Source organism: Macrotis lagotis, chromosome 1 (genome assembly GCF_037893015.1).
Source record: "Macrotis lagotis isolate mMagLag1 chromosome 1, bilby.v1.9.chrom.fasta, whole genome shotgun sequence".
NCBI classification, from domain to species: Eukaryota; Metazoa; Chordata; class Mammalia; order Peramelemorphia; family Peramelidae; genus Macrotis; species Macrotis lagotis.
Genome location: NC_133658.1, coordinates 565,138,181 through 565,165,090, shown reverse-complemented (window position 1 = coordinate 565,165,090; position 26,910 = coordinate 565,138,181). Strand labels below are relative to the sequence as shown.

The window sequence follows — 26,910 nt, the reverse complement described above, 5'->3', positions numbered from 1 at the left end:
TAATAGAATGGCCTTTTCAGTAAGATCAGGAATAAAGCAAAGATGTCTATTATCACCATTATTATTTGATAGTTCTTGAAATAGTTCTATCTGAAATGGTTGTAGAGAAGTTGTAAGTGCTTTTCTTAACTTTCAGTTCAAACACTTTCCCCTGCTATGGAAAGGGGAAGAGTTATTGTCTGAATAAGGAGTAGAGAAGATTGTAGAAATAAAATGGATAATTTTGATTAGATGCTATTTGATCACATAGATTTTTTTATATATTTTTATTAAAGATTTTATTTATTTTGAGTTTTACAATTTTTCCCCTAATCTTACTTCCATCCCCCACCCCCCACAGAAAACAATTTGTCAGTCTTTACATTGTTTCCATGTTGTACATTGATCCAAACTGAATATGATGAGAGAGAAATCATATCCTTAAAGAAGAAACATAAAGTATAAGAGATAACAAGATCAGATAATAAGATAACAGGGTTTTTTTTTTCCCCAAATTAAAGGAAATAGTCCTTGGACTTGGACTTTGTTCAAACTCCATGGTTCTTTCTCTGGATGCAGATGGTATTCCCAATTGCAGACAGCCCCAAATTGTCCCTGGTTGTTGTACTGATGGAATGAGCGAATCCATCAAGGTTGATCATTTCCCCCATGTTGCTGTTGGCGTGTACAGTGTTTTTCTGGTTCTGCTCATCTCACTCCGCATCAGTTCATGCAAATCACTCCAGGCTTCCCTGAATTCCCGTCCCTCCTGGTTTCTAATAGAACAATAGTGTTCCATGACATACATATACCACAGTTTGTTAAGCCATTCCCCAATTGAAGGACATTTACTTGATTTCTAGTTCTTTGCCACCACAAACAGGGCTGCTATGAATATTTTTGTACAAGTGATGTTTTTACCATTTTTTTATCATCTCTTCAGGGTATAGACCTAGTAGGATCACATAGATTTTACATTGTTTTGGGGAAAAAATCAGTGGCCTTAAAGGGAAAAAGCAGTTAAGTGGGGGAGGGGGTATAGAAGGGGGGGAGGTCATGAAATCACTTCAGCAGCCATTTCCGATAAAATTCTTACATCTAAGCTTTTATTGTGAACTGAAATTCAGAATGAGAATAATATTTTTGACCTAGTCAAAAAATGTTTTTTTTTTTAAATTAACGATGATGTTTGTCATGAGGGTGGACTTGGGGAGCAGGAGGTAGTTACCAAGGATATAATAGCAGCAATAGCAATTACAAGAGTAACAATCAAAAAAGGAAAATAGGAAGCAAGGAAAGAAACAAAATATTTTTATGAAGGAGATCTATAAAATATTTTAAACAGTTTTTTCATGATGAATGATGTCATATGCAGTTCTCTTTCTATGCATCTTTGCATATAGAAGCACTCACATTTTTCAAGTTCATAACAATAAAATGTAATTTTTAAAAGTATGCAACTTAAATGAACAGAAAGCAAATTTTTTAACCAGAAGAGAGAGGTTTTTGAGTCGATTTATGATCTTCAGTGTTTTATTGGCATCTTGACATCCATAATTCACTTAGGTTCTGTGTTTTGTTTTTTAAATTGTCCATTTTATCTGGGATTTTTCCCCTCTTCTTTAAATCTTTAAAGGGATTAACTACATATTATTGTCACCACCAGCTAGAGTTTAACCCTGGTTTGTAAAGTATTAACTACTATCATAAGCAGAGCTACTCAAGAAGATTCACCTTCATAATCAACTCCTCTAAGGTATTTACTATAAGACCATGCCTCTCTATGTAATAAATTCAAGTTAGCTGAACAATAGTGAAAAGTGCAAATTCATAAAATTTGCAACTTAGTAGAATTATATTAGTTCTCATGTTAATGTTCCTTCCAGTAATGCATAGAAAAGTGGTCATTTCTATTTGACTTTGACAAAACTACTTTACACCAACTCTTCTTGGTATTTCCCTATTTATTATATAATTTTAGACTGCTCACTCTCACAGAATTTATAACTCCATTTCCTTCTGAGAATATTAGCTTTTAGTTCTTTGAGACTATTGTGTTTCAGAGCAATATAATACTGCTAAATAAATATTGGTGTTTTTTAAATAGGCATTTGTTTCTAAGAGGAATTTGTGGAATTTCATCTAGCAAAATTATCTCTTCTAATTTATATTTCAAGGAATATTGAGTAATTTTGATGTGTGAATAGGGAAGACCTTGTTAAAAACAAGTCTTTCAAGGCAATTTTTTTCTCTGGCATATCAAATGGTTTTTTTGTAATTTGACAATAAGCACGGTGGAACCATATTTTTCTATTTTGTGATAATAAAGATGTGGTCTGTTATGTATCATGTGTAAAAGCCTACATGTTTCTTTCTAACAAGGTATTTAATGCACATGCAGATGATTTTCATAAAAATTTTTGTGCTGAAGAATCAGTAATCATTGATATTCTTAGATATTGTTTTTCAATATTAATAAGGACCAAGTTTATTTTCCATGGAATCTCATTATTTAACTACCTTATGAATCAGTTAAGTGCCTTCATAATTATGTTTCCTCCTTTATGGATCTCCTTCATATAAATATACACTTGGTCTAATGAAGTTGTGTTTTCTGTCTGTAGTCTCTTTATCTTTTTTTATCATTTCCCCTTTTACAAATACCTGGGGGATTTAATGAAAAAAAGTGCAAAAGAAGGGGGCTTAGCCCTACCCAATCTAAAATTATATTATGAAGCATCAGTCATCAAAACTGTCTGGTACTGGCTAAGAAATAGAGTGGTGGATCAGGGGAATAGACTAGTTGGAATAGCAGGAAATTATTTTAGTAGTCTGCTGTTTGATAAACCCAAAGAGTCCAGCTATTGGGATAAAAAGTCTCTCTTTGATAAAAACTGCTGGGAAAATTAGAAGTTAGTATGGAAGAAACTTAGATTAGACCAACACCTCATGCCCTATTCCAAGATAAGATCCAAATAGATACAAGATTTAGACATTAAAAAAACAATACTATAAGCAAATTAGAAGATCAAGGACTGGTTTACCTATCATATCTATGGAAAGGGGAGCAGTTTATAACTAAGGAAGAGATGGAGAATGTCACTAAAAACAAACTAGATGATTTCGATTACATTAAATTAAAAAGCTTTTGGACAGATAAAACCACTGCAACCAAGATCAAAAGAAATCGAGTAAACTGGGAAACAATCTTTACAACTAATGTTTCTGACAAAGGACTCATTTCTAAAATATACAGAGAACTGAGTCATATTTTTAAAAAATCATTCCCCAGTTGACAAATGGTCAAAGGATATGCAAAGGCAATTTACAGATGAGATCAAAGCAACCCATAGTCATATGAAAAATTGCTCTAAATCATTAATTATTAGAGAAATGCAAATTGAAGCTTCTCTGAGGTACCACCTCACACCTATCAGACTAGCCAATATGACCAGAAAGGATAATGATCACTGTTGGAAGGGTTGTGGGAAATCTGGGACACTATTACACTGTTGGTGGAGCTGTGAACTCATCCAACCTTTCTGGAGAGAAACTGTGCCCAAAGGGCAACAAAAATGTGCATACCCTTTGATCCAGCAATACCACTACTGGGTCTGTACCCTGAAGATATGATGAAAAAGGGTAAAAACATCACTTGTACAAAAATATTCATAGCAGTCCTGTTTGTGGTGGCAAAGAATTGGAAATCAAGTAAATGTCCTTCAATTGGGGAATGGCTTAGCAAACTGTGGTATATGTATGTCATGGAACACTATTCTATTAGAAACCAGGAGGGATGGGATTTCAGGGAAGCCTGGAGGAATTTGCATGAACTGATGCTGAGTGAGATGAGAAGAACCAGAAAAACACTGTACACCCTAACAACAATATGGGGGTGATGATCAACCTTGATGGACTTGCTCATTCTGTCAGTGCACCAATCAGGGACAATTTGGGGCTGTCTGCAATGGAGAATATACATCTGTATCCAGAGGAAACAACTGTGGAGTTTGAACAAAGGCCAAGGACTATTACCTTAAATTTAGAAGGAAAAAAAACTGACATCTTATTATGTAATCTTGCTATCTCTTATACTTTATGTTTCTTCCTTAAGGATATGATTTCTCTCTCATCACACTCAATTTGGATCAATGTATACCATGGAAATAATGTAAAGACCAACGTTTCTTTCTGTGGGGTGGGGGGGTAGTGAGATTGGGGGGAAAATTGTAAAACTTAAAATAAATAAAAATATTTAATAAAAAAAATAAAGGTTTATATAGTAAAAAAACAAACAAACAAACAAATAAACCTGAGACTGTGATGCTAGAGACCAAGTGTGGCAACTCTCGTATCCTTCATAATAAAAAGAGTTTGTGGAGATCATTTTTCTTTTCTTTGTTGTTCTCCTATTTTCATCCTTAATTGTCCATAAGATGGCTTTTCTTAGTTGAGTCTTTCACCAAGCTTTCTGTAAAATGGTTTTCCCTTCCCTCTTCTCTCATTTTTGAGTGAATGCTACCTAGAATCTTTCATCATTCTTCTCTGTTTGATTTTACAAGTTAGGGTATATTCTAATCCAGTGCTTCTGTGACTACCACATATATTTTGTTAGTAAATTGGACTTGCTTACTAGGGCATTCATCTTACTTTCTTATCTTTGTGTTTTGACCTGTCTTCTTGTCATGAAATGATTTAGGTTGGCTACACTTCTCTTTGAAATCATTGTGATGTTTCTATGTTAAGTCTTCCGTTGTTATCCCATTTTTTAGCATTGATAACTTGTTTAAATGAAAGAAGATAAAAAAAATTTGAAAAAGATATGGTGTGAAATTAAAGACATGTTGCGTACTTAATAAACATGACCTTCTTTGAGCCAGGCCCTGTGGTAAGCACTGAGAATAAGAGGAAAGGCAAAAAAAGATAGCAGAGCTCCCAGAGACTCCTGGGAAAGACAGCATGCCAACAAATGCATACAACCAAGTTATGGATGGATAAATTGGAAGGAATAAGAAGGAAGGCTCCAGAATTAAAAGAGATCAGGAAAGGCTGCCTGTAGAAGGGGAGGGGTGTTAATTGGGATTTGGGGGACGCCAGGGAACCAAGAAGCAGAGAGGGGAAGGTAGAGCCCTTCAGACCCAGAGACGAGCAGGTGAATGTGCAGAGTCGGGAAAGGGGCATCTTGTTACAAGAAAAGCAAGGAGGCCAGTGTCCCTGGATCTCAGGAGTCTTATGTCTAGATGTGGATTGGGATTGGGGCTGGGGAAGGAGAACAAGGGCTTTGAATGCCAAAGAGACGATTTGATATTTAATCCTCTAGGTAATCACTGGAAGTCACTGGCATTTGGGGGTGGCATGTCAAATCTTTGGATTATACCTCAGACATTTACTAGCTATGTGATCTTGGGCAAGTCACTTAACCCTGCTTGCCTCATCTGTAAAATGAGCTGGAGAAGGAAATGGCAAACCACTCCAGTATCTTTGCCAAGAAAACCCCAAATGGATCACAAAGAGTGAGATACAACTGAAAATAACAGGTGATACAATAGATAAAACATTGGACTTAGAATAAGGAAGCCTTATCTTAATGAGTTCAAATCCAACTTCAGTCCCGGAGCTTTTCCCTACACAATATTAAATAGGCATTAAAGATACAGATTACTCCCCACACACACACACCCCCACACAAAAGATTGAAACAAGCTTTCAGGTGTAGACATGGTGGAAGATCTTCTGTCTCTTTAGGAGAAAAGAGGAAATAAAGCCCAGGAGGCGGGATGGTGGGGAAACCCAGCAGGATAATCAGGGGAGGCTTTTTGCTACAATTCAGGCCCACAGGGAGGGTACCAAGTCTGAAGCCTGAGAACACTAAATGGGGACTGAATTGGGAACAAAATTCTGGAAAGGCAAGGCCTGGGCTGCATAGGCAACATCTTGGCCAGCAATAAGCTAGGGGTCAGACCCCAGCCCTAGCACAAAAAAAACCTTTGTCTATACTCCCTATATCTCAGGAACAGAAGCTAAACTCTAAGGTTATTGCAAATTCTAAAATATGTTAAAGTATGTTGGTTGCTTTTCACAAGTAGCCACCCGGAATATAATTCTCTCATTTTCCTTCTGGAGAAATATTTCTATGTAAACCTTAATTTTATGGAATTAAGTTAGCAATATTTAAATCTAGGTTTCATTAGTTCTACAATAGTATTTATGTGAGTACTACCTTAATTTTTAAAAATCTCATGATATAAAACCCAAAGAACATAAACACTGGATAACATTAGGTGAACTATCAGTTTGTTTTATATTGCTGATGAAAAATGACCAAAAGATTTTTTTCTGGGTGTTAAATCATTTAAATTGTAGAAGGTAAACTAGAAATTCTTAGAAATTAAATGTGAAAGATTAGGCATCAGTAGAGAATCAGATTCTTATATAGAATAGGAATTTTGTTAAGCAAAATATTTGTCATCTTAATTTTTTTTTTACTTTTTTATTTGAAGAGGGTTGAGAAGGCTTCAGAATTTGCAGTTTCTGAAGTATTGTTTCCAAGAAATTCAGATGTTCCTAGAAAACCACTGGACAGAATCATAGATTTAAAAACAAAAGAGCAACTTGTGGACCATGATGAAGCCCATGAAGAAGGTGAGGCATTAAAGGCTCTAAAGATACTTTGCAACCATATTTAATTCACAGAGCTTCTTAGAAGTTCAGAATGGATGCTTTTATTTCTCTTATACTTAATTTTGATTTCTTAGATTCTTTTATTTATCTTAGCTTTCTCTAAGTTAAATAAGTTATGATACAGCATAACTTAATTTTGAATTTTTGACAGGTCAGTTTATGTTTGTATGTACCTTAAAAATAAAACTAAATCTGATATAACAAACAATTAACCTCTAAGTGGGATTTTATATATAGAGCACAGCAAGGAAGTAAATTTGATTGGATCATAGAGTTCAAAACAGGAAAAATAGGGATAAATAATCTGAATTTTTTCTATCTGGAAAGTTTGACTGGAGCCAGATTATCTTATACTGTAAATGTCAAATAGAGGAGTTTGTGCTTTATCCTAAAAGATAAGGAGACATTGAAGTTTCTTCAGCAAGGAGAGTGAATGGGGCCAAATCAGTGCTTCGGGATTATCAGTTTTGGGGCTCTGTAAATTGGAGAAGGGAAAAGGGAGAAACTGGAGACAGTAAATCCAATTAGGAAGTCATTCTGATAATCCAGGTCAGCGGTTATAAGAACGCAAACTAGAGCGGTTGGCACATGAATAGAGAAAAGGGAATGGATATGAAAGATATAGTGGATCTAGAATTATTAAGCCTCAGTACATAATTGTAAAAAAAAAATGATAAACAGGATGCTCTCAATAAATCCTGGAAAAGACTTACATGAGTAAATAATAGATGCAATGGGAAATGTATAATAGACAAAATAAACAGCAATATCATAGGATAATCAGATGAATGACTTACCTTTTCTCAGCAATACTGTGGCACAACTGAGGGACTGATGATAAAGAATATTATCCATCCCTAAAAACAAAGCTGATGGAGTCTGAATATAGATTGAAACATACTTTTTTCACTTTATTTTTCTTGAGATTTCTTTGGGTGGGGGGAAGGCCTATGTTTACTTTCACAATATTACTATGATGGAAATATTTTGCATTACTACACACTTTTAATCTATATCAAATAAATTGCTTTCTCATGAGGGAGAGGGGGAGTAGGGTAAGAAGGAAGAGAAATTGGAATTTAAAGCTTTAAAAATGAATGTTAAAACTTTTTTTTTTACATGTAACTGGAGAAAAGTAAAATTTAAAAAAAAGAATGACTCCAGGTAGCTAGAAGAATGGTGGTACTTTTGACAGAAATAGGTAATTAGGAAGAGGAGTAGGTTTCTAGGGAAAATAATGAGTTTTGTTTGGGATGTGTTAAGTTCCAAATGCCTGTGGGATATTCAAGTAGAAATGTCCAGTTGGTGATGAAAGACTGGAACTCTGAAAAGAAACAACAGATGAATATGTAGGTTTAGAAATCTAACTGCATAGAGATGATTAAAACCATGAAAGCTGATGGGATCACTGAGAGAATATATAAAGAGGAAAAAACCTCCTACCCTTTTAAAAATTTCTTTAACTCAGAGAGTTCTAATTTGATTTGTTGGTGACAAGCCCTAATTGAGTCATGTAGGTTATCTCCTTGCTATCCTTTTGTTCCAGTTTCAGTAGAGTTGGCTTTTCTCCTTTCCAGAATCAGCCTAATTGTACTATTCCCTACAGACTTCCAAGTATAAGCTCTTTCTAGTACAACATACTCACTGAAAGTACTATTGCCTCCAGTTTACACAAAAGGAAACTTAGACAAGTTGACTTGACTAAAGTAATATAGGCAGAGAACAAACACACTTCCACATAGGAAGAGGGCATGGATGAAAATCCTTTAAAGGTGGACAAGAAGCAGCAGTCAAATTGGTAGGAAGAAGACCCCGATAGTGGGCTGTCACAAAAACCCAGGGAAAAGAGAGCATCTAGGAAGGAGAGGTAGTCAGTACACTGAAGAGCAGGCAAGAGGAGTGAAATCTATGAGATCATTGTTAACCTTTGACAGAAAATTATTTTTAGTTATAAGAGTGTCATCAAAACCAAATTGCAAGGAAAAGGGAAGTATAGGCAATAAGTGTAGAGAGCTTTCCTCAGGAATTTGGCAATGAAAAAGAGGAGAGAGATAGGACAATTGCTTGGAGTCCAAGTGAAGGGTTTTATTTTTGTTTGTTTAGGTTTTTGCAAGGCAATGGGGTTAAGTGGCTTGCCCAAGGCCACACGGCTAGGCAATTATTAAGTGTCTGAGATCGGATTTGAACCCAGGTATTCCTGACTCCAGGGCCGGTGCTTTATCCACTGCGCCATCTAGCCGCCCCAAGTAAAGGTTTTTAAAAGATGAACAAGGTCTATAAGTTATAGGCAAGAAGGGAGGAAGCAGTGGATAAAGAGAGAGGGCAGATAAAAAAGAGATTGGTAATGTTTGACATTCTCCCTAGGAAACGAGGGCATCACCAGCATGAATGTCTTATCATCTGCTCTGCCATGCCCCCACTTCTCTCCAAAGAGATCCATGACTGGTCCAAGTAAAGTCCAGTCATGTAATAAGAGTGGGAGAGAACTGATGGAGAGCCTCCATGTTCTATTGTTATCCCTATAATGCCAAGAGATCCAGAGGAAGACCCCCCGCCCAGTGCATTGGATCAACCCCTTTGTAGTAAATGTACAGGATTACATGGATGACTTGGAGCACATACTTCAGTGGTCTCACCAAATCATAAACATATCAATATAAGCTTCATAATAATATATTTATAGTTCTTTATAGTTTCAAGTTACTTGTGATGTAAGTAGTAATAATTGTGACTTGTAAATAATAGATGCACAAGGTTTATAACCCAAGAGGTAGATATTTGTGACAGAACCAACAAATCTTTAACAAATGTCCTTTCCTTCCCTTTCAAAAATTCTTCTAATTCAGGGAGTTAGGTGACTCACCTAAGATAATAAAGTATGTCAGTGACATGACCAGGATCTGAATGCAAGTATCCTGATTCCAAGTCCAATGAGATTCTAAGTGGTACACTTATAGTTGCTGTTCCCCCTGTGCTAACTATATCTCATATCCTATAGTCTCAGTTCCATGAGATGAACTGTTTCTTTTTTTTTAATTTTTTATTTATTTAAGGCAATGGGGCTAAGTGACTTGCCCAAGGTCACACAGCTAGGCAATTATTAAGTGTCTGAGGTTGGATTTGAACTGCTGACTCCAGGGCCAGTTCTCTATCCATTGTACCACCTAGCTGCCCCTGAGATGAACTGTTTCTTATACCTGTTTATATTTCCATTATATATGATAGCAAGTTTTTCCTAGTAGTTGTGTGTGTGTGTGTGTGTGTGTGTGTGTGTGTGTGTGTGTGTGTGTGTGGTATGTGTGGAGATATGGAAAAATAATTTGAATTTTTAATTATCATTAACTATGTATATGTGTGCATACATATACACACACATAGATAGTTGTTGATAATAAAAAATTGATACCCACATTTGAAAAATTATTGTTAAAAATTTAGGGAGATATTAGGGATATTAAGAAAGTAATCTAAATGGAAACAGATGTAGAATCATACCCCATGGTGATCAAAGAAATAAAAAAAGGACCCATTGGTACAAACAAATTTTGAAGGACTCCAGAACTCTGATTAGTGCAATGACCAATCATAACTACAGAAGCATACTGCCCAGCACCGATGGAGTGGTGAGGAACTTGAGCCAAATTAAGCTATATGTTTTCAGACATAGATTTTGTTGAAAGAGGTTGTTTTTTTTTTCCTTCTTAAGTAGAAAGGGGAATTTGAGAGTGAGAAGGGGAACTATAGAAGTGTAATACAAAAAGAAAAGTGGGTCATTGAAACATTTTTTTTAAATACACAGTATAATAGATTCAGAGACGTGAACAAACAGGTTAATATTGACACTAAAGTCTCAGTAACCATCGTGAACTTGCTGTCTACATTCTTTAAAATGGATGTGGGGGGGGGGGGGCTAGGTGGTACAGTGGATAAAGCATTGGTCCTGGAGTCAGGAGTACCTGGGTTCAAATCCGGTCTCAAACACTTAATAATTACCTAGCTGTGTGGCCTTCGGCAAGCCACTTAACCCCATTTGCCTTGCAAAAACCAAATAAAATAAAATGGATGTTGGACAGGACAGAGTTGTGTGGTTTCACAGAATATGTATAGCCAGCATTAATATAGTGCTTACTTCAACCTAGGCATTGTGCTAAATGGTTTACAATTAGAATTTTATTTGAGCCTCATAAACCAATGTAAGTGCTATTATGATCCCCATTTTCTAAGTGAGGAAACTGAGGCCAACAGAGATGAAATGGCTTTCTTGGTATTTGTCCTCAGGTCTTATATCTGGTTTTTTTGTTGTTATTGTTTTATATAGTCTTTGATGTTTGCCAATATGTTTGTTGATATTTATGAAATTCATAATGTCAAAAAATAATTTTTAAATGTAAATGGTTTACTATCCTTATAGCTTCTCAGAAAGCTTCTAATACTAACAGGAAGGTATTTTTGTTTTCTTATTAGCTCAGGAACTGCTTAATGACTGGTTGAACTCAAAACTTAAAATGGAATTAACCAGTGATAAAGAAGATGATAGAGGTACTGTGCCCAATGTTACTTCTTCACCAGAAGACAATGGTGCAGCTGAACCTATCAAGTATGCAAATTTTGATGGTAAGAACACATCTGAAAAGTCCTAGCTTTAAGCTCTAAAATTAGTTCTCTGAATAATCTTTGAATTATTTGAGATTTTTTGAAGTACAATTTGACTGTCATACTTAGTGTAACCTTAGTTTTATTTCTAGTTTTAATGGTCATATTTATCCTGGTTCTATTTTAATTCCTTATGCTATAACCTAAATATATTTATGATACTTTATGAGACAAAAGATCCAAAGATCATACTGTTTTAGTTCCAGCTATAATTAAAATTACATTGTTTTAAAATTCTACTTATAATCATAACAAAGTTATTCTCTAAACCATCTTCTCATGTTTTATTAATCATTGCACATAATAATTCTTAAAGTCTCTTTCCACCTTTCATAAGAGGAGATTGATGCTGAGGATGACTAATGTATCATTGCCAAATAACATTTAAATGCTTTAAGATTAAGCTAGGTAGGGGCAGCTAGGTGGTACAGTGGATAGAGCACTGGCCCTGGAGTCAGGAGTACCTGAGTTCAAATCCGGCCTCAGACACTTAATAATTACCTAGCTGTGTGGCCTTGGGCAAGCCACTTAGCCCCATTTGCCTTGCAAAAAAAAAATTAAAAAAAAAGAAAAAGATTAAGTTAGGTATCATGAAAACAAGTCAAATGACTGGACTGTCTATTGAGTATCTTCCTCAGAGATCCTTTTTTTTCCCCAGTGAATGATAATGGTGACCACTGCCTGGGTATTCCCTGTAGTACAATACTGCACTACAGAGTTTGAAAGAACTCCTTGATAGGGACAGCTAGGTGGCACAGTGGATAGAGCCCTGACCCTGAAGTCAGAAGGACTTGAGTTCAAATTTGACCTCAGAGGCTTGAAGCTTACAAGTTGTGTGAACTTGGGCAATTCACTTAACCCCATTACCCAACAAATAAACAAATAAAAGAATCTCTTGATCACAGTCTTGTGAGATCCATGTCTAAGGCCCTGACTTTATAGGGGCCATAGAACCTTAGAGTTTCTAGACTAGACTTTTTTCCTTATTTAGGAGTATTTTCTACAGCATTCCTAAAGACTAGTGTTTGAATAAATTTGAATAATTGACTAAATCCAGTGGATAAAAAAACTTCAATGCTTTTTAGGTCAACTGGTTCTTTTTTTCAATTAGCTTCAGAAGATTCTACCCATATTCATAATGAGTCAAAAGCTGCCTTGGACAGTTCTGTCCATTGGTTAAATTTCCTTCGGTCACTCACCAAATCATCACTAATTTCTTCAAGTTCAATGTTCCCAGTTTCCCCAGTTGCTCTTGATTTCTGGACACACTGTGATCACTTTCTTCTCCATGCTTTCCAATCTGTGTTATCTTAAGCCATATAGTCTCATGTTGAAAGCAGTACTGCAGATGAGGTTCACAGAGTACAGGGAGACTGTGAATTCTTTTGATTTCAATGCAGTGCTTCTATTAATGTGCAATTCAAAGTTGAGATGTAAATAACATGTATACATGCACACATACCTATATACACATACACGTGCATGCATGTGTATGCATATACATTTGCACACATACATGTTAAGCTCATGAACAAAGTTCTTAGTTGTTATTTTTTTGCATTAAACTGTTGTCAGGCTAGTTATCTTCTTGTATGATCAATTTTTGTACACAAATAAAAGAGTTATATTTAGGTCATTGCCAAATTTTTCTGTTGATTCCATTCTATTGTTCTAACTACAAGATATCTTTTTTTAATCAAAATTCTGTCATCAGATGTATCTTAAGCTACCAACTGAAAATTTAAAGATTTTTTTCCTTCAAAGATATCACTATTAAGAATGTTTAAAACAACTCAAAACTTCCTTTCCAGCTTTATATTGATTCATTAATTAATCCACACTTCTTGAGTATGGTGGTTGAAATGAACTTTGAAGCCATCTAATGATTGTACTGTCATCCAGTCTTTATTTCCTTGTTTTGTCCATAAGGATATAGATGTCAGGATACCTACAGTTTCCACAGGGAATCTGATTTATTCATAAAATGGCTTCTATTCCAAAGAATACCTTTGTTTTGTTTTTTTCTTTTATTAGAGATTATAAATCACTTTAGGAATTCTCTTGGGAACCTGCTTTGTTTTATAGACTCCAAAACCACTCTAAGATAGTTGGAACTCGCAGAATACCTGGAACTATGTCATATGGAGTACCTCCTCCACCACCTGCCATGTGAGTTGCCTCTTTTTCTCAACTCAACAGAGGCAAAAGAAAATGAAGCCAAATAAACAAAAGCCCAGTTCCTGTGATCCTTAGGAGACTGTAGCAGATCCTAAGCTTACCTGAATCTCTCACTCTCAGGGAGGCAACAAACAAAGAGTCAGGATGCAAAACTAGAGACCAGGATCAGGGAAAAAATGTGTCTTGAGGTTTAAAAGGAATGGAGATTTCAAATATGATTAGAACAAATTGTTGAAATCACTAAGTTTCTAGTGAATGAAGATTGAACTGTTTCATTGTAGTTTTAGGTAAGAAATTATGGACTGTACTGAAGACTTATAGATATATGCATTTTTGTGCTAGGAACCATGTTTGTAATTTTTAAATATATAGATTAATAAAAGGATTTATTAAGTGCTTGCCATGACCAGCACTAAGCTAAGTACTTAAGGAAGAAAAAACCTAAAGAAAGTGGGGAAGAAGGAAAGAAAAAAGTATCTTTTTTGAGGCAAGGCTCTTGTTGAGGAGTTGGAGTGATCTGGAATGTGAGTAGAGCCTGCTGTGAAGTATGCTTGGGACCCCTTGAGAAGTCATGATCCTGGCTGGGATTTACCCACAGGAAAGCATGCCTCAGGGCAGAAATTACTAGAGTAATCTGGACAGTGAGTTAAGCTCGGAATGAAGAATGTTGGAATTATAACAGCTCTGTGTTTCTTTCAGATCTGTGTGGTCATTTGGAAGAGGATGAAGAAAGTAGCTCAGTTAAACAATTTATAGACTATCTTCTCCATAAAGATATAATGGATTCTGGGATAGTGGAAGATCTTGGAATGAAAGAAAACCAAGAAAAGAAAAAGCAGAAGGATCCCCGTCTTACCATGGAGATGAGACATAAGCAGGTGGGAAGGGAAAAAAACAACAAAATTGAAATGGATAACAGGAAATGTTTCTTGTGTAACACATTTAATAAGCTTCAATAAAGATTTAGAGTTTGTTATGAATAAGGGTACCATCTGTGATTGTGTTAGAATGAAAGCCAAATTAAGAACTAAGGAGAAGGATGATCTGAAGGCAGGGAGTGGTTTACCCCCATCAAAAAAAAAAAAAGAATAACAGAAAGAGAGAATAAATGATCTTGATTTCTCTTAGTGGTAGGAAAATAGACTGGATACATGGAACCATATAGATGGATAGAATTAGCTTTGATCTATGAAATTTCTTATTATACATATACATTCTACTCTTTTATTTCAAGTGATCTTTGATATATAATAGTCATACCAGAATAACACGAAGGCTCTTGTGAGTCTTTTCTAAGTCTACTCAACTTCACAATTGTATGATTCTTTTTAAAGTAGGAAATTCATTTTGCACCTGAAGTGTATTCAGCCATATTCAATGAAAATGAACCCAAGACTTCCTCTCCACAAACAACAGTTATCACAAATGCTTTGTTCATATGGCCTTTGATAGCATCTCTCTCTCTTCTTCCCGTCCCCTCTTCTGTCAAGGCAACTTAAAATGATTAAAGTTGATTCACCTGAATTCAGACCAGCTTTAATATTACTTCATTGCAAGAATTAAAGTAGCCCAATAATCCCCCTTCCTAGAATCACTTAGCTATGGTCTATTACCTGAAGTTTCTTCAGCTAAAAATCATTTCTCATTCTACAATTAAGGTTCAAATTCTTAAAAAGAACAAAAACTTGGCAGTTAATAAATTGGTATTATATATTATATAAACATATACAATATCATATATAGAAAATAATATATAGAGTTAGGGTTAGATGAACTCTGAAGTCCTTTATAATAGTGGTGTCAGACTCAAATAGAAACATCCAAAAAAAAACAAATGAATATTGTCTGGTGTATTATATTTTTATTTTTTATGTTAAGACATTTCCCCATTAACATTTTAATCTGGTTTGGGCTGCAGGAATGGAGTTTGACACCTCCGCTTTAGGACATTGAGATTCTCTGTAATTCTAAGGATGAGTGCATTTGAGTCAATTTGTGGATGATATAGGCCCTTCTCATTTTTGTTATGGTTAACAGTATGAATTGGGCTAGATGTCTGGAAAAAAAACTGGAGACTTTGTAGTTTTATCTAAAGGAAGCCTTCTGTACACTAGATACTTTCACCATCATAAAAGGATAAAATAGTAGATCACTTTTCAAACCTAAAAGTATTATGTAAATGCTAGTAGCTGTTATTAATATTGGTGACTGTTATTAGTATTGTTGCTATAATAAGTAGTTTGCATAGTTAATAATAATTGACTTTTATACAACTTTAAGATTTCCAAAGCCCTTTTCATCAGTTATTTATCTGATCATCTTGTCCTACATGACTACCAATTCATTCTCATGTTTCTGTCGTAGGTCACCCTAGTCCTTTATTCTTCTGAATAATGCTTGATGCATATCACTCTTATTAAAGTTATCATATTGGGGCGGCTAGGTGGCATAGTGGATAAAGCACCGGCCCTGGAGTCAGGAGTACCTGGGTTCAAATTCGGTCTCAGACACTTAATAATTACCTAGCTGTGTGGCCTTAGGCAAGCCACTTAACCCCATTTGCCTTACAAACAAAAATCTAAAAAAAAAAAAAAAAAGTGGAAAAAAAAAGTAAAGTTATCATATGCTGTTGTCTTTTGTCCTGTGTGTCAATCCTATGTAATAAGAATTTATTAAGCATCTACTAGTTGCAAGCCATTGCATTCAGTGCTATGTCTAAAAAAGAAAACAAAGACAATCTCAAGTCTTGAACTGTATTGCCCTGGGCACATACCACATTTAACCAATAGGTCTATATACCTGATCATCTGAAGGGGAAGCAAGTACTAACAACTAATGAGAACAGGAAAGCATCCATCTAAGATGGCACACGAGTTGAGCTTGAAAGAAGCTGGGTATTTTAAGAAGTGAAGAGGGAAGGGTGCATTATAGGCGTGGGAGCATGGGAGACAACCTGTACAAAAAGCCAGAAGTAAGAGATGAAAGAACAAGCTTGAAGAATTGCAAACAGGCAATTTGGCTAGTATGTAGACTGTGTAAAGGGAAATGGTGTGTAATAAATCTGGAAATGTAAACTGGAGTCAGGTTATGAGGAACTTTAAAATGATATTCAAAAGAAAGCTGAGAAGCTTGGTTTTTTATCCTTAAGGCAAGAGACAAGGTTCTTGACTAGGGGAGTTAACATGATCAGACTTGAGCATTAGGAAGATTATTTTGACATCTGTGTGGAACATGGATTGGAGAGAAGAGATTGCAAATAGGTCCAGTTAGTAGATGATTATAGTCCAGGTGAGAGATGATGAAGTCTTGAACTAAAATCTCATTTTTCTTTCTCAAAAATCTTTGGAAAGAAGTGATAGACATAGAAAATAAAAGGAAAAATGCATTAGTTAGGAACTATATGAAAAGAAAGAATAGGACAGATGCAAAAAAGGTTATGGAGTTGGAATCAACAAAGATTGGCATAGGAGTGGGAAGGAAGAAGGAAGAATCTTGTGAACTTGGGTGACTCCAACAATGATGGGGCTCAACAAGAGGAATAAAGTTGAGAAGAGGGGTGGGATTAGAAGAGAAGTCAGAATTCAAATCCTGCCTCAGATACTTATCCTAGACAAAAGCTATTTAACCTCTAAGCTTCCATTACCTCTTCTACAAAAGGGAGATAACAATAATAATAATAGTAGCTTCCTCCCAGCTGAGGTATCAAATAAAATAACCTATAAACACTTTACAAACTATAAAACACTGTCTAATACTAGCTATTGTCATTGATTCCAGTTTGGACATGTTGAGCTTGAGATTCCTGTTAGATATTGTATAGTATAGTACTTATGGACATGTCTTTACCTGCCCTTCTAAATCATAAGCTACTTGAAAGTAACATATCTTAAAATTATTATTTTTCTTTGTATTTCCAGGGGCATTCAGTGAACATCAAGCCTAGCATGTAAAGGCAACTTACAAACATTTATTAAGGGCCTACTATGTGCCAGACATAGTTCTGGGGATACCAAAAAAATGCATACTTTGGGTGATGAATTAAAATTTCCTCTATTCCCCTCAAATAATTTACCATGAAAAATGAAAGAAGGGGAGCTGGAGAGAGAGAGAGAGAGAGAAAGAGGAGAGAGAGAGAATTTTGCCAATAAGAATTGCCCAGCAGGACAAGACCTTCAATGTATTGCTAGCCATTGCATAATTTCCAACTTGTTTTCTTATAACTAACAGCAATGGCAATAGTAGCAGCAATTCCCTTCAGAGCTTCTGAAAGTTTGATAAGAGCAGCTGAAGATTATTAACAAACTCTCCCATTTCATTTCTGGGAACAGAACTTAATTAAACACAGTCCACAGATCTTCCATTGCTTTTACTGAGCCTCAGAGATTTAAGACTAGCTTCTGCCAAAAGGGAAATTATGCAGCGGACACAGTGGTAGGAGGGAATCTTATTTTTCTTCCTCAACATCTTTGAAAGAGATGAGCCCAGAAAGTAGAGGAATTGAATTAAACAAGAACAGATTTATACTTTTATCAGCTGGCACTAAATGTATGTTTGAACTAAGGTCTGCTCATTTCCTCACTGTTTAGAGCCTATGAAAGATAAAATGTGCTGGAAACAACAATGTTGAATTTTCATGTCTTGACTTCTTGATGACACCCAGATTCAGAGGCATTTTTACAAAATAATAGCATATATACTATCATCATAACTACATATATTTGTAAGAGAGCATAGTCCACTACTTAAGCTAACAAATGGTTGTCCTTCATAATATAATATAGCTACAAACTGGAATCTTGTACCCTTTATCCAGGCCATACTACAGAGATCTATTATAAGATTTATTATAAATGTTTGTTGAGTAGGGAACATTTGGAACTCAGGTCTTTTGATTTGATTAATTAAACATATAGATTCTTCCCAAATATTTTGAGATCCTTTTTAAAATTTCCTGATGTCTCAATTAGAATGTCTGGACTATAGGAGTTAAGAGAATTCAAATGAAGCTGCCTCAAACTCTAATAAACAAACTCCCTCTTCTATCCTCCAGGTGCTCTGTTGACTTTTCTAGTTGGTATCTTAAACCAGAATTTTTAGAATTTGATATGTTGTATATACCACACATATATTTTTTTAATTTATATGTCACAATCCCTACTCTGTTGTACCTATCTTTCAAGGGTTGGGTAATGGGTTCTGCCTGTTCACCTCCATTTGTCTAAAATGTGCCCCACCAAATGCTCACATTGTATTCTTCCCTTCCAGGTAAAGGAAAATCGTTTAAGACGACAGAAAGAATTAGAACATCAGAGGGCAGAGAAAACCTTTAAAAAAACAGCCCTCTTGGAAGCTCAGTATCTAGTACAAGAAGAGAAAAAAAGGAAAGCTCTAAAGATCAAGAAAGAGGAAGAAGAAATTCAAAAGGAGATGGTAAACTTTCGGAAACAAATGATTAAAAGAAATCGAATTGCTCGGGAAACATGGAAAATGTAAGATGGTGGTGGGAAAGGATAGTTACTCTCTGGCTTTTGGTGTATTAGCTTGTTTTTTTTTTAGATTTTTTTTTCAAGGCAGTGGGGTTAAGTGGCTTGCCCAAGGCCACACGGCTAGGTAATTATTAAGTTTCTGAGGTTGGATTTGAACCCAGGTACTCCTGACTCCAAGACCAGTGCTCCATTCACTGCGCCACCTAGCCGCCCCTTTAGCTTGTTTTTTAATTGAAATTTAAGTTTTATTTTTCCATTTACATGCAATGGTAGTTTTTCAATTCATCCATTTGCACACATTTATGAGTACCTCCCATGGCAGCAAACAGTCTGGGAAAAGTTGTGAATATACATTCATGTTTAACATATTTATATATTAGTCATGCTGTGAAAGATGAATTAGAACTAAGGGGAAAGGGGAAAAATGAGAAAGGAAGGAAAAACTTAGATAAAAGAAGTTTATAAAAAGTAAACATAGGGGCAGCTAGGTGGCACAGTAGAAAGAGCATGGGTCTTGGAGTCAGAAGGTCCTATATTCAAATATGGCCTCAGACACTTGATAATTGCCTAGCCATGTGACCTTGGACAAGTCATTTAACCCCATTGCCTTATATAAATACAATTTTTAAAAAAAGAAAACCTTAAAAGTGAACATAGTATGCATTCAGACTCCATGGTTTTTTCCCTCTGGTTATGGATGGCATTGTCCTTAGCAGGTCTCTCTGGGTTGTCCTTGATCTTTGAACTGCTGAGAGGAGCTGCATCTATCAGAGATGATCATCTCATGTTGTTGTTAATGTGTACAGTGTTCTCTTGGTTCTGCTCCATTAGTTCATTTAATTCTTTCAACCCATGATTTCTTATAGAACAATATAGTATTCCATAATATTGATAAGCTGTAACTTGTTAAGTTATTCTGGGTGTATTAGTTTCTTTCTTTCTTTTTATTTTTTGGTTTGGTTTTGTTTTTGCAAGGCAGTGGGGTCTAGTGACTTGCCCAAAGTCACACAGCTAGGTAATTATGAAGTATCTGAGGTCAGATTTGAACTCAAGTCCTCCTGACTCCAGGGCCAGTGCTCTATCCACTGTGCCACCTAGCTGCCCCAGTATATTAATTTCTAATATGTGGCATAGTCAGTTAAATACTTCATCCTCATGTGACAGTGTTCCAGGTTGCTTGAGACTACAATATACAAAATCCTGGCAAGTCACATGGAATGGTTTGACTTTGAATCAGATAAAAAGGACTGTGTATTTTAATTATCCAAGACCCTGCCTTTTTTGCAAGAGGCTATTTGCCAAAATTTTCATCATCATTCTATCATGAGATGATGATTTTTTTCTCAGTCTTAGTCATACATAAAGACCACTTACCAAATAGGGGTTGTGATCTGCTTTGATAGAGGGATCACTCATGAATCACAGAAGTGAAATTATAAAACCTTGAGGTAGCAGAATAAGCATGAATGTGGAACATTTACTGCTCACTTACCATCATTGATAAAAGTAAAAGATTTCCAGAATAAAAATAAGACAAATCAAGAATTTTTATAAGAGATAAATAAATAGCTTCATCCCGGAACTAGTTGTATAACCTTGGGCAAGACACTTGACCCAACTTAGTTTCATTTTCCTATTCTATGATATGTTGGGAATGGCTTTGATAATCTCTAATATTCCTTTCATTAAAGTTCCTGATCTCCAAAATGAAAAGAGTCCTGAAGTAGGGAGTCAGACTTCATGTCCCTGCTGTGAAGGGAAAGTCACTTCACCTGTGTGAATCCTGTTTTTCTCATCTACAAGATGGAAGTAACTACTTTGTTAACTACCACACACAGTGTCATTGTGAGCAAACTGCACTGTAAATTTCTGAGGGCTATAAAATTGTGAACTTTTATTATTGTTCCATCTCCATGAAAAATGAGTGCAGAATATATGTGAAAGATGATGTGTTTATTCAAAGCATCTAACCTAGCTAAAAGGAATTGCAAAAGATTCAGACCAACCTGATGGAAGTAGAGAAATCAAGGAAATTAAAGTTCAAAAACCCCACTTTAATCATCTCTTTTTGCCCTAATCAACCTTTGTGGTATCATTTTGGTCAGTTAATTTTTTTTTTATCTGCTGAGGTCTATCCAAAATAAAATAACAGGTGACTTTAAAGCAAATTACTGCTAAGTTATTTGTTGTTTGCATAAATAAGTATACTCTCCCTAGTAAATAGGGAGTAAATAGTGTTAAATGTAATTTTTAACTTTTTTTCTTGTATAAAGATAAGTTCATTATCATAATTTTAAAAAAACAAAATAACCTATACATTGGGCTTGCTCTTTTCCTAGACTTTGCGGTATCTCCTAGGTTCTTTCCCTTAATGTCCTACGTGAGTTTCAAAAAATATTTATAGTTTACTGGTTTCTATTTAATATAGTCAATCCAGCTGTTTAAATTAAGTTCTTGTGCTAAAAGAAGTTTCACTGGACCTAAAATAAATCATGAATTGAATAATAAATATAACCCATGGGACTAAAATCATACAAAGTCCAAGATCTCTACTACTATATGACATAGATTAATTTCCATGGCATTAGTAAGGTGAGAAGAACTATTAAAATTTTTGCAGATCATGGGGTTTTGTTTTAATCTGTTTGCAACCTGCCTTCTGTCTAATTCATGGGTTGTTATAATAATGAGATAAGGTCTGTAAAGGGCTCTGGTTTCCAAAAGAAAAAAGTTACATTTTAGGATCAGAGATTTTTAGAATTATAATGGGACCTTAAAGATTACCCAGAGAGACAAGGTCAGTTGATCAAAGGCAAAGTGACTTGTCCAAGGTCACAGGTCAAAATCAACATTAGAAGAAAGGCTAAAAATGAGAAGACACTGCAAAGAACTGCCTCTCTTATAAACTGATCTTTTCACATAAACTGTTGATTCTAAAATGATGGGAAGTGGCAAAGATATTCATCTTGATTATTACTATGATTTATAAAAGCTTAATCAATATATAACAATTTCTAGAACAAGAACACCAAAAGACTATAAGCCACATTGTTGTTATTCAGGCTTGTTTGTCATGTTTGGCACTTCATGATCCCTTTTGGGTTTCTTGGGCAAAGATAATGGATTGGTTTGCCATTTCTTTCTCCAGCTAATTTTACAGAAAAGGAAACTGAGTCAAACAGGGTTAAGTGACTTGCCCACAGCTATTCAGATCCTAATCCTCCCTGACTTATGCTAGTATCTTCTCTCTGAGGATACCTTCCATTTATACTGTGTATAGATATACACACTCACATAAGTGTGTATATACATATGTAAAACATACATATTTGAAGAAGTAGAAACAGCATTTTAGAAGACAGTTGGGAAGAACCAGACCAAAGACTCGCTAAGGAAATGCAAATTGGAGGCTGCCTAATCTTGGAAGCATTAGGGATTTATTTCATAAGATCTCATCAAGAAGATTCCAAAAGAATGGAAAAAATCTCAAGTAATGTTAATACTCCCAAAAGGCAAATCATATTCCTATAAAATCAGAGACAGGTATATCAAAAGTATTCTCCTTGAATATATGAGAAGGGGGAAAAGACAGCCTTTCAAAAATGATATAGCTCTCCTTCAACAAGTAGAAAATACTGCAAATATTTAAATTATGCATAATTCTTTGTTGATAAATACAACCAAATGGATAACTTATTGATTACTCTTATTATTCAGGTCAGATGAGACAAAACAAAGCAATGCCTATTCAACAAAAACTGTTCACTTTTGGCATAGAGGATATCTTGTGTAGTATTCATATGAAAAGGGGATTCCCTATGGTGAGATCTTTCTGCTGTCCCATTTGTAAAAGATACTATACTTGATTGTATCAAGCCACATAGCATTACAAGGCTCCCTCAATGAGATCTCTGAATACTCAAAACCAGATCAACCTAATTTGCTAATAGAAAAACTAAATGGATGAAAAAATTACTGTATATCTGGATTTAGACAGACAAATAGACCTTAAAAGTGCACTTAGTCTTTTGGGTCACTTTGCTCTGCAGATAGACAAATGAGTTGAACCCAGAATTAAACCGAAGGATGACAGAAGCCTACCTTGCAATTGAGAAATTACAGAGTTTTTAATGATTACAAATTTCTTCCCATTGCAAAGACTAGACTTTTTAACACAAATGTCTCCTGGTAATGCTGTATGATGGCACATCTTGAGATATACCAATATTAGAGATCTCAAAGTTGCCAGGGAATTATGGAAAGGAGATAGAGCTTCCCTGTAGCCAGAGCCAAGGCCATCTGTTGATGGTCAGCAGTAGTAACCACAAAATATAAGAAATATAGACAAAAGTGACTCTCACTGGCTGAATCCTCCGTGAAGGCACATGGACAAGAAACACAGATGATAAGGCATGGATGGGCTATAATCATACTGATTATATGGGAGTATCCATACTGATGAAATCATAGATCCACTGAAGTATTATATTTTTTTATAGCTAGCTTTAAAGTGAGATAACAGTGGATAGAGCATCAGACATGCTCAAATTCAGCCTTAGATACCACCTGTGCAACCCTGGACATGTCTTTTAACCATTCTGTGCCTCAGTTTCCTCATCTGTAAAATGAAACCAATAATAGCATTTACCTCTTAGAGTTGTTCTGAGGATAAAAAATGAGATGATATTTGTAAAGCACTTTGCAAACCTTAAAGATGGTGTGATGTTCTAGGCTTTTTTGTATTATTTGCTTAAGGATCAGCATTTAAACCACTAATTAACCTGTCCACTATTCTATAATCTCCATTCACAAACTAATGATTTAAGAGTATATACTTTGCCACATACATCCACAGATATAACAAAAATACCCTCATGCACACAACACATGTATGTGTACCTCCCATTACAAACACCTTCCCATACCCCCAAATAGAATGGTAGCATCCTAAATTTAGAACTAGAAAGGACCTTAGGAGTCATCTAGTCTAACACTCTTCATTACATGCCCACCAAGATACACACACACACACACACACACACACACACACACACACAACGAGAGAGAGAGAGAGAGAGAGAGAGAGAGAGAGAGAGAGAGAGAGAGAGACATTCATGTAAGTGAAGAATGCGCATACTTAGAAAAGTAAAGAGGGCCTGGGGAGGGGGTGGGGTCCTTGTTCCTGGTAAATGGAAAGCCAGCAATAGTGGTTAGGCAGGAAAGATGAAAAAGAACAATCTGAGAGGGAATGGGTGGGAGGAATGAATGGGTAGCAAAGCGACCACAGCATGCTAGTTACTCCTTGAGATTGCCTATGGGGCTTTTCTGTGTTCCTGTTAAGATCTGATTTTTCTTTTTGTGTAGTTCAATAGCTTGGCTGTTTCAGAACTTTCCTGGATTTCATCTTTTCCTCGCTTATTAATGCCTTGCTTTCTTTCTGTTATTTCTATCTACCTGATAACCTTGCAAAAATCCTTTGATAAATATTTTATTCCTTCCTTACTGAGGAAATCTATTCTTCTTACTGAAAGATATAGAACTTCTTTTAGAGTAAAGTAAATACTTGATGACCAGTATCTTTCAATAAAAGATTTCCATCCATAACATAACACATTAGATTTATGTAACATTTTATTGTTTCAAAACTTATTTACTTATGATATTATTTGATCATCACAACAAACTTGAAAGGGAGGTAAAACGGGTTTTATCCTAAACTCATCAATGAGAGAACTGAGATAAATTGACTCACCCAAAATCACCCTGTCAGTGACAGAGCTAAAAAATTTTCAATTCCTTATACAAGGTGCAGTGATGTTTCCACTACTTGATGCCATGACCATCCCTTTTGGTGGTTTTAGTTGTTGTTTTTGTTTTGTTTCCAGTGAGAGGAAGAAGCAAGAAGAGAAATCTCAGAAACTTCTAGAAAAAGTCTCCTTACAAAATGTTCAAGTTTTACCAAAAGAAGAAAAAGTATCAAAAGAAAAAAAGAAAAAACCGCAGGAACTATTAGTCAATATTAACATGGAAAACCACCAGGTGAGCAATCTTCTTAGTGAACATGCTGCAAAGTAAAGAAAAGTATGTGACTTAGGGGTTAATGGGAAGTTCCAGAAGAATGGGATGTTGTGGAAGTTGATTTGAGCAGCTCAAGTAACTAGAATTTAGAGGAGTCAGGAAGAAGAAGGAGTTGACAAATGCAGGGAGATAGATTTAGAGCTAGAAAGGACCTCAGAGACCATCTAGTCCAACCCCTTCCCTTTGCAGATGAGGACCCTGAAGGGCCTGGAGGTCAAGTCACTTATTGAGGGGCATACAGGTAAGTAAGCATGAAGAAATATGGGAACAAGAATGTATTAGGCCAACAGTATGTGCCAGACATTTTTGCTAAGTAATAAGGATATCAATACAAGTTAAAAAGAAAGATCCCTGCCCTCAAGAAGCTTACTTTCAAATGGGGAAAAACAGCACACAAAAGGGAGCTGAAAAATTGGGGTGGGGGGAATGAGGGCCCTTCTGGGTTGCAAAGGCCCCAGGGATGGTTGGATGTGCCAGGGCTGATGAAGGGCAGGATTGAAGTTAGGTCCTCTGACCTGAAACCAGTGTCCTTTCCTTTCTACAATTCTAATGTATACCTTGGAACCAATTAGAGTCTTGGGAACTTAAAGCCCTTTTTAAAGAGCTTTAAAAAGCCAAAGAGAAGAGTCATTTTATCCTAGAGGAAATTTCTAGCTTCTGGAGTTGACTGAGCATATTGACAGACCTGTGCTTAGAGAAAAATCACTTTGGTAATTGGATGGAGGATGAATTAGAGTGTAGAAAGACTTAAGGCAAAAATCATCAATGAAAACAATCAAATTAGATCTGGACCTATGAATTCATTGGTACAGGAAACCTTGGGAGAGGAAATTCTCTCTCTCAAGTGTTAGAAACATGCTTGACATATAAGAATCAGCAGTTTATTGTAGCAAGAACTTAGAGAGAATATCTATGATTATGGCCAGAAATGGTTCAGAATCAAGTTCAAAAGTGATGTGGCTTTTATGGGATTAGTATGATACAATTCCTTCTGCCCGTCCCTTTCAAGAGTTGACCTGATCTAACTCTCTTCCAGGTTACAATCTTCCTGATTATAACACCTTTCCTTAATATATTCCTTTCTCCTCTTCATGTATCCCATATTATGTAAATGAAGCTTAATTTTATGAGGGGCATGCAAAGTAATATGTATAAACCTTATTAAGCAGGTGCAGTTCTTTCTTAGGTCATTGCTAAGTTAGGACCAGCTCCCCCTTTCTTCCCACACCCTTTGTTCATTCTTCTCTTACTGCAAACTTAATTTCTTTATTTGACCTTGTCTGGTCCTGATTAAATCTTTCTCCAAGCAGTTTTCGAAGGTTAACTCTTACATCATCCTGACCTTGTCTGGCTCATGAATAGATGATTCTTGTAGGAATACTTGTAGGAATACTTGTAGGAACTCAATTCATTCATTGCTTACACCATCCTGACCTTGTCTGTCTCATGATTAGATATGCAGGTGTAGAAATTTAGCTTTTTATTACCTATACATGAAAGGTTGACATCACTTTACCACTTACAGTCTTCAATAGTTGCCTAGAAATTACAATGGCTCATACAGGACCATGTGGCCAATATGTGTCAGTGGTAAGATTTGAATCTTCATCTTCCTAACACCAACACCTAACAACCAAAGCTTGCTCTCTATCCACAATGCCACTGATCAAATAAACGTATAAAATGAGAATTAATATCTTATGTAAGATTCTTAGCATTTAACAAAATAGAACCAAACTAAGAAACATTAAGTAAAAAAAATGTTTCTCTGTCTCCCAAGTCTGTCTGAAGTTGTGTTGAGAGGCCATTGTGATTTGGTGGGAAGAGTACTGACCTTGAGGTCAGACCTAGATTC

General features: G+C 35.7%; 1 protein-coding gene across 4 annotated transcripts in view; it reads left to right on the top strand.

The window, feature by feature from the left end:
- Positions 1 to 26,910, top strand: part of CCDC191 (coiled-coil domain containing 191) — a 99,133-nt gene that overhangs the window by 6,131 nt on the left and 66,092 nt on the right. For 3 of the 4 annotated variants that reach the window (XM_074214550.1, XM_074214551.1, XM_074214552.1), the window contains exons 3-7: positions 6,480 to 6,621; positions 11,125 to 11,274; positions 14,191 to 14,369; positions 18,757 to 18,980; positions 24,863 to 25,016. In XM_074214550.1, the coding sequence (XP_074070651.1) occupies positions 6,480 to 6,621; positions 11,125 to 11,274; positions 14,191 to 14,369; positions 18,757 to 18,980; positions 24,863 to 25,016 (849 nt within the window). The remainder of the gene's footprint in view (positions 1 to 6,479; positions 6,622 to 11,124; positions 11,275 to 14,190; positions 14,370 to 18,756; positions 18,981 to 24,862; positions 25,017 to 26,910) is intronic. The other variant, XM_074214553.1, reaches the window with a different exon arrangement.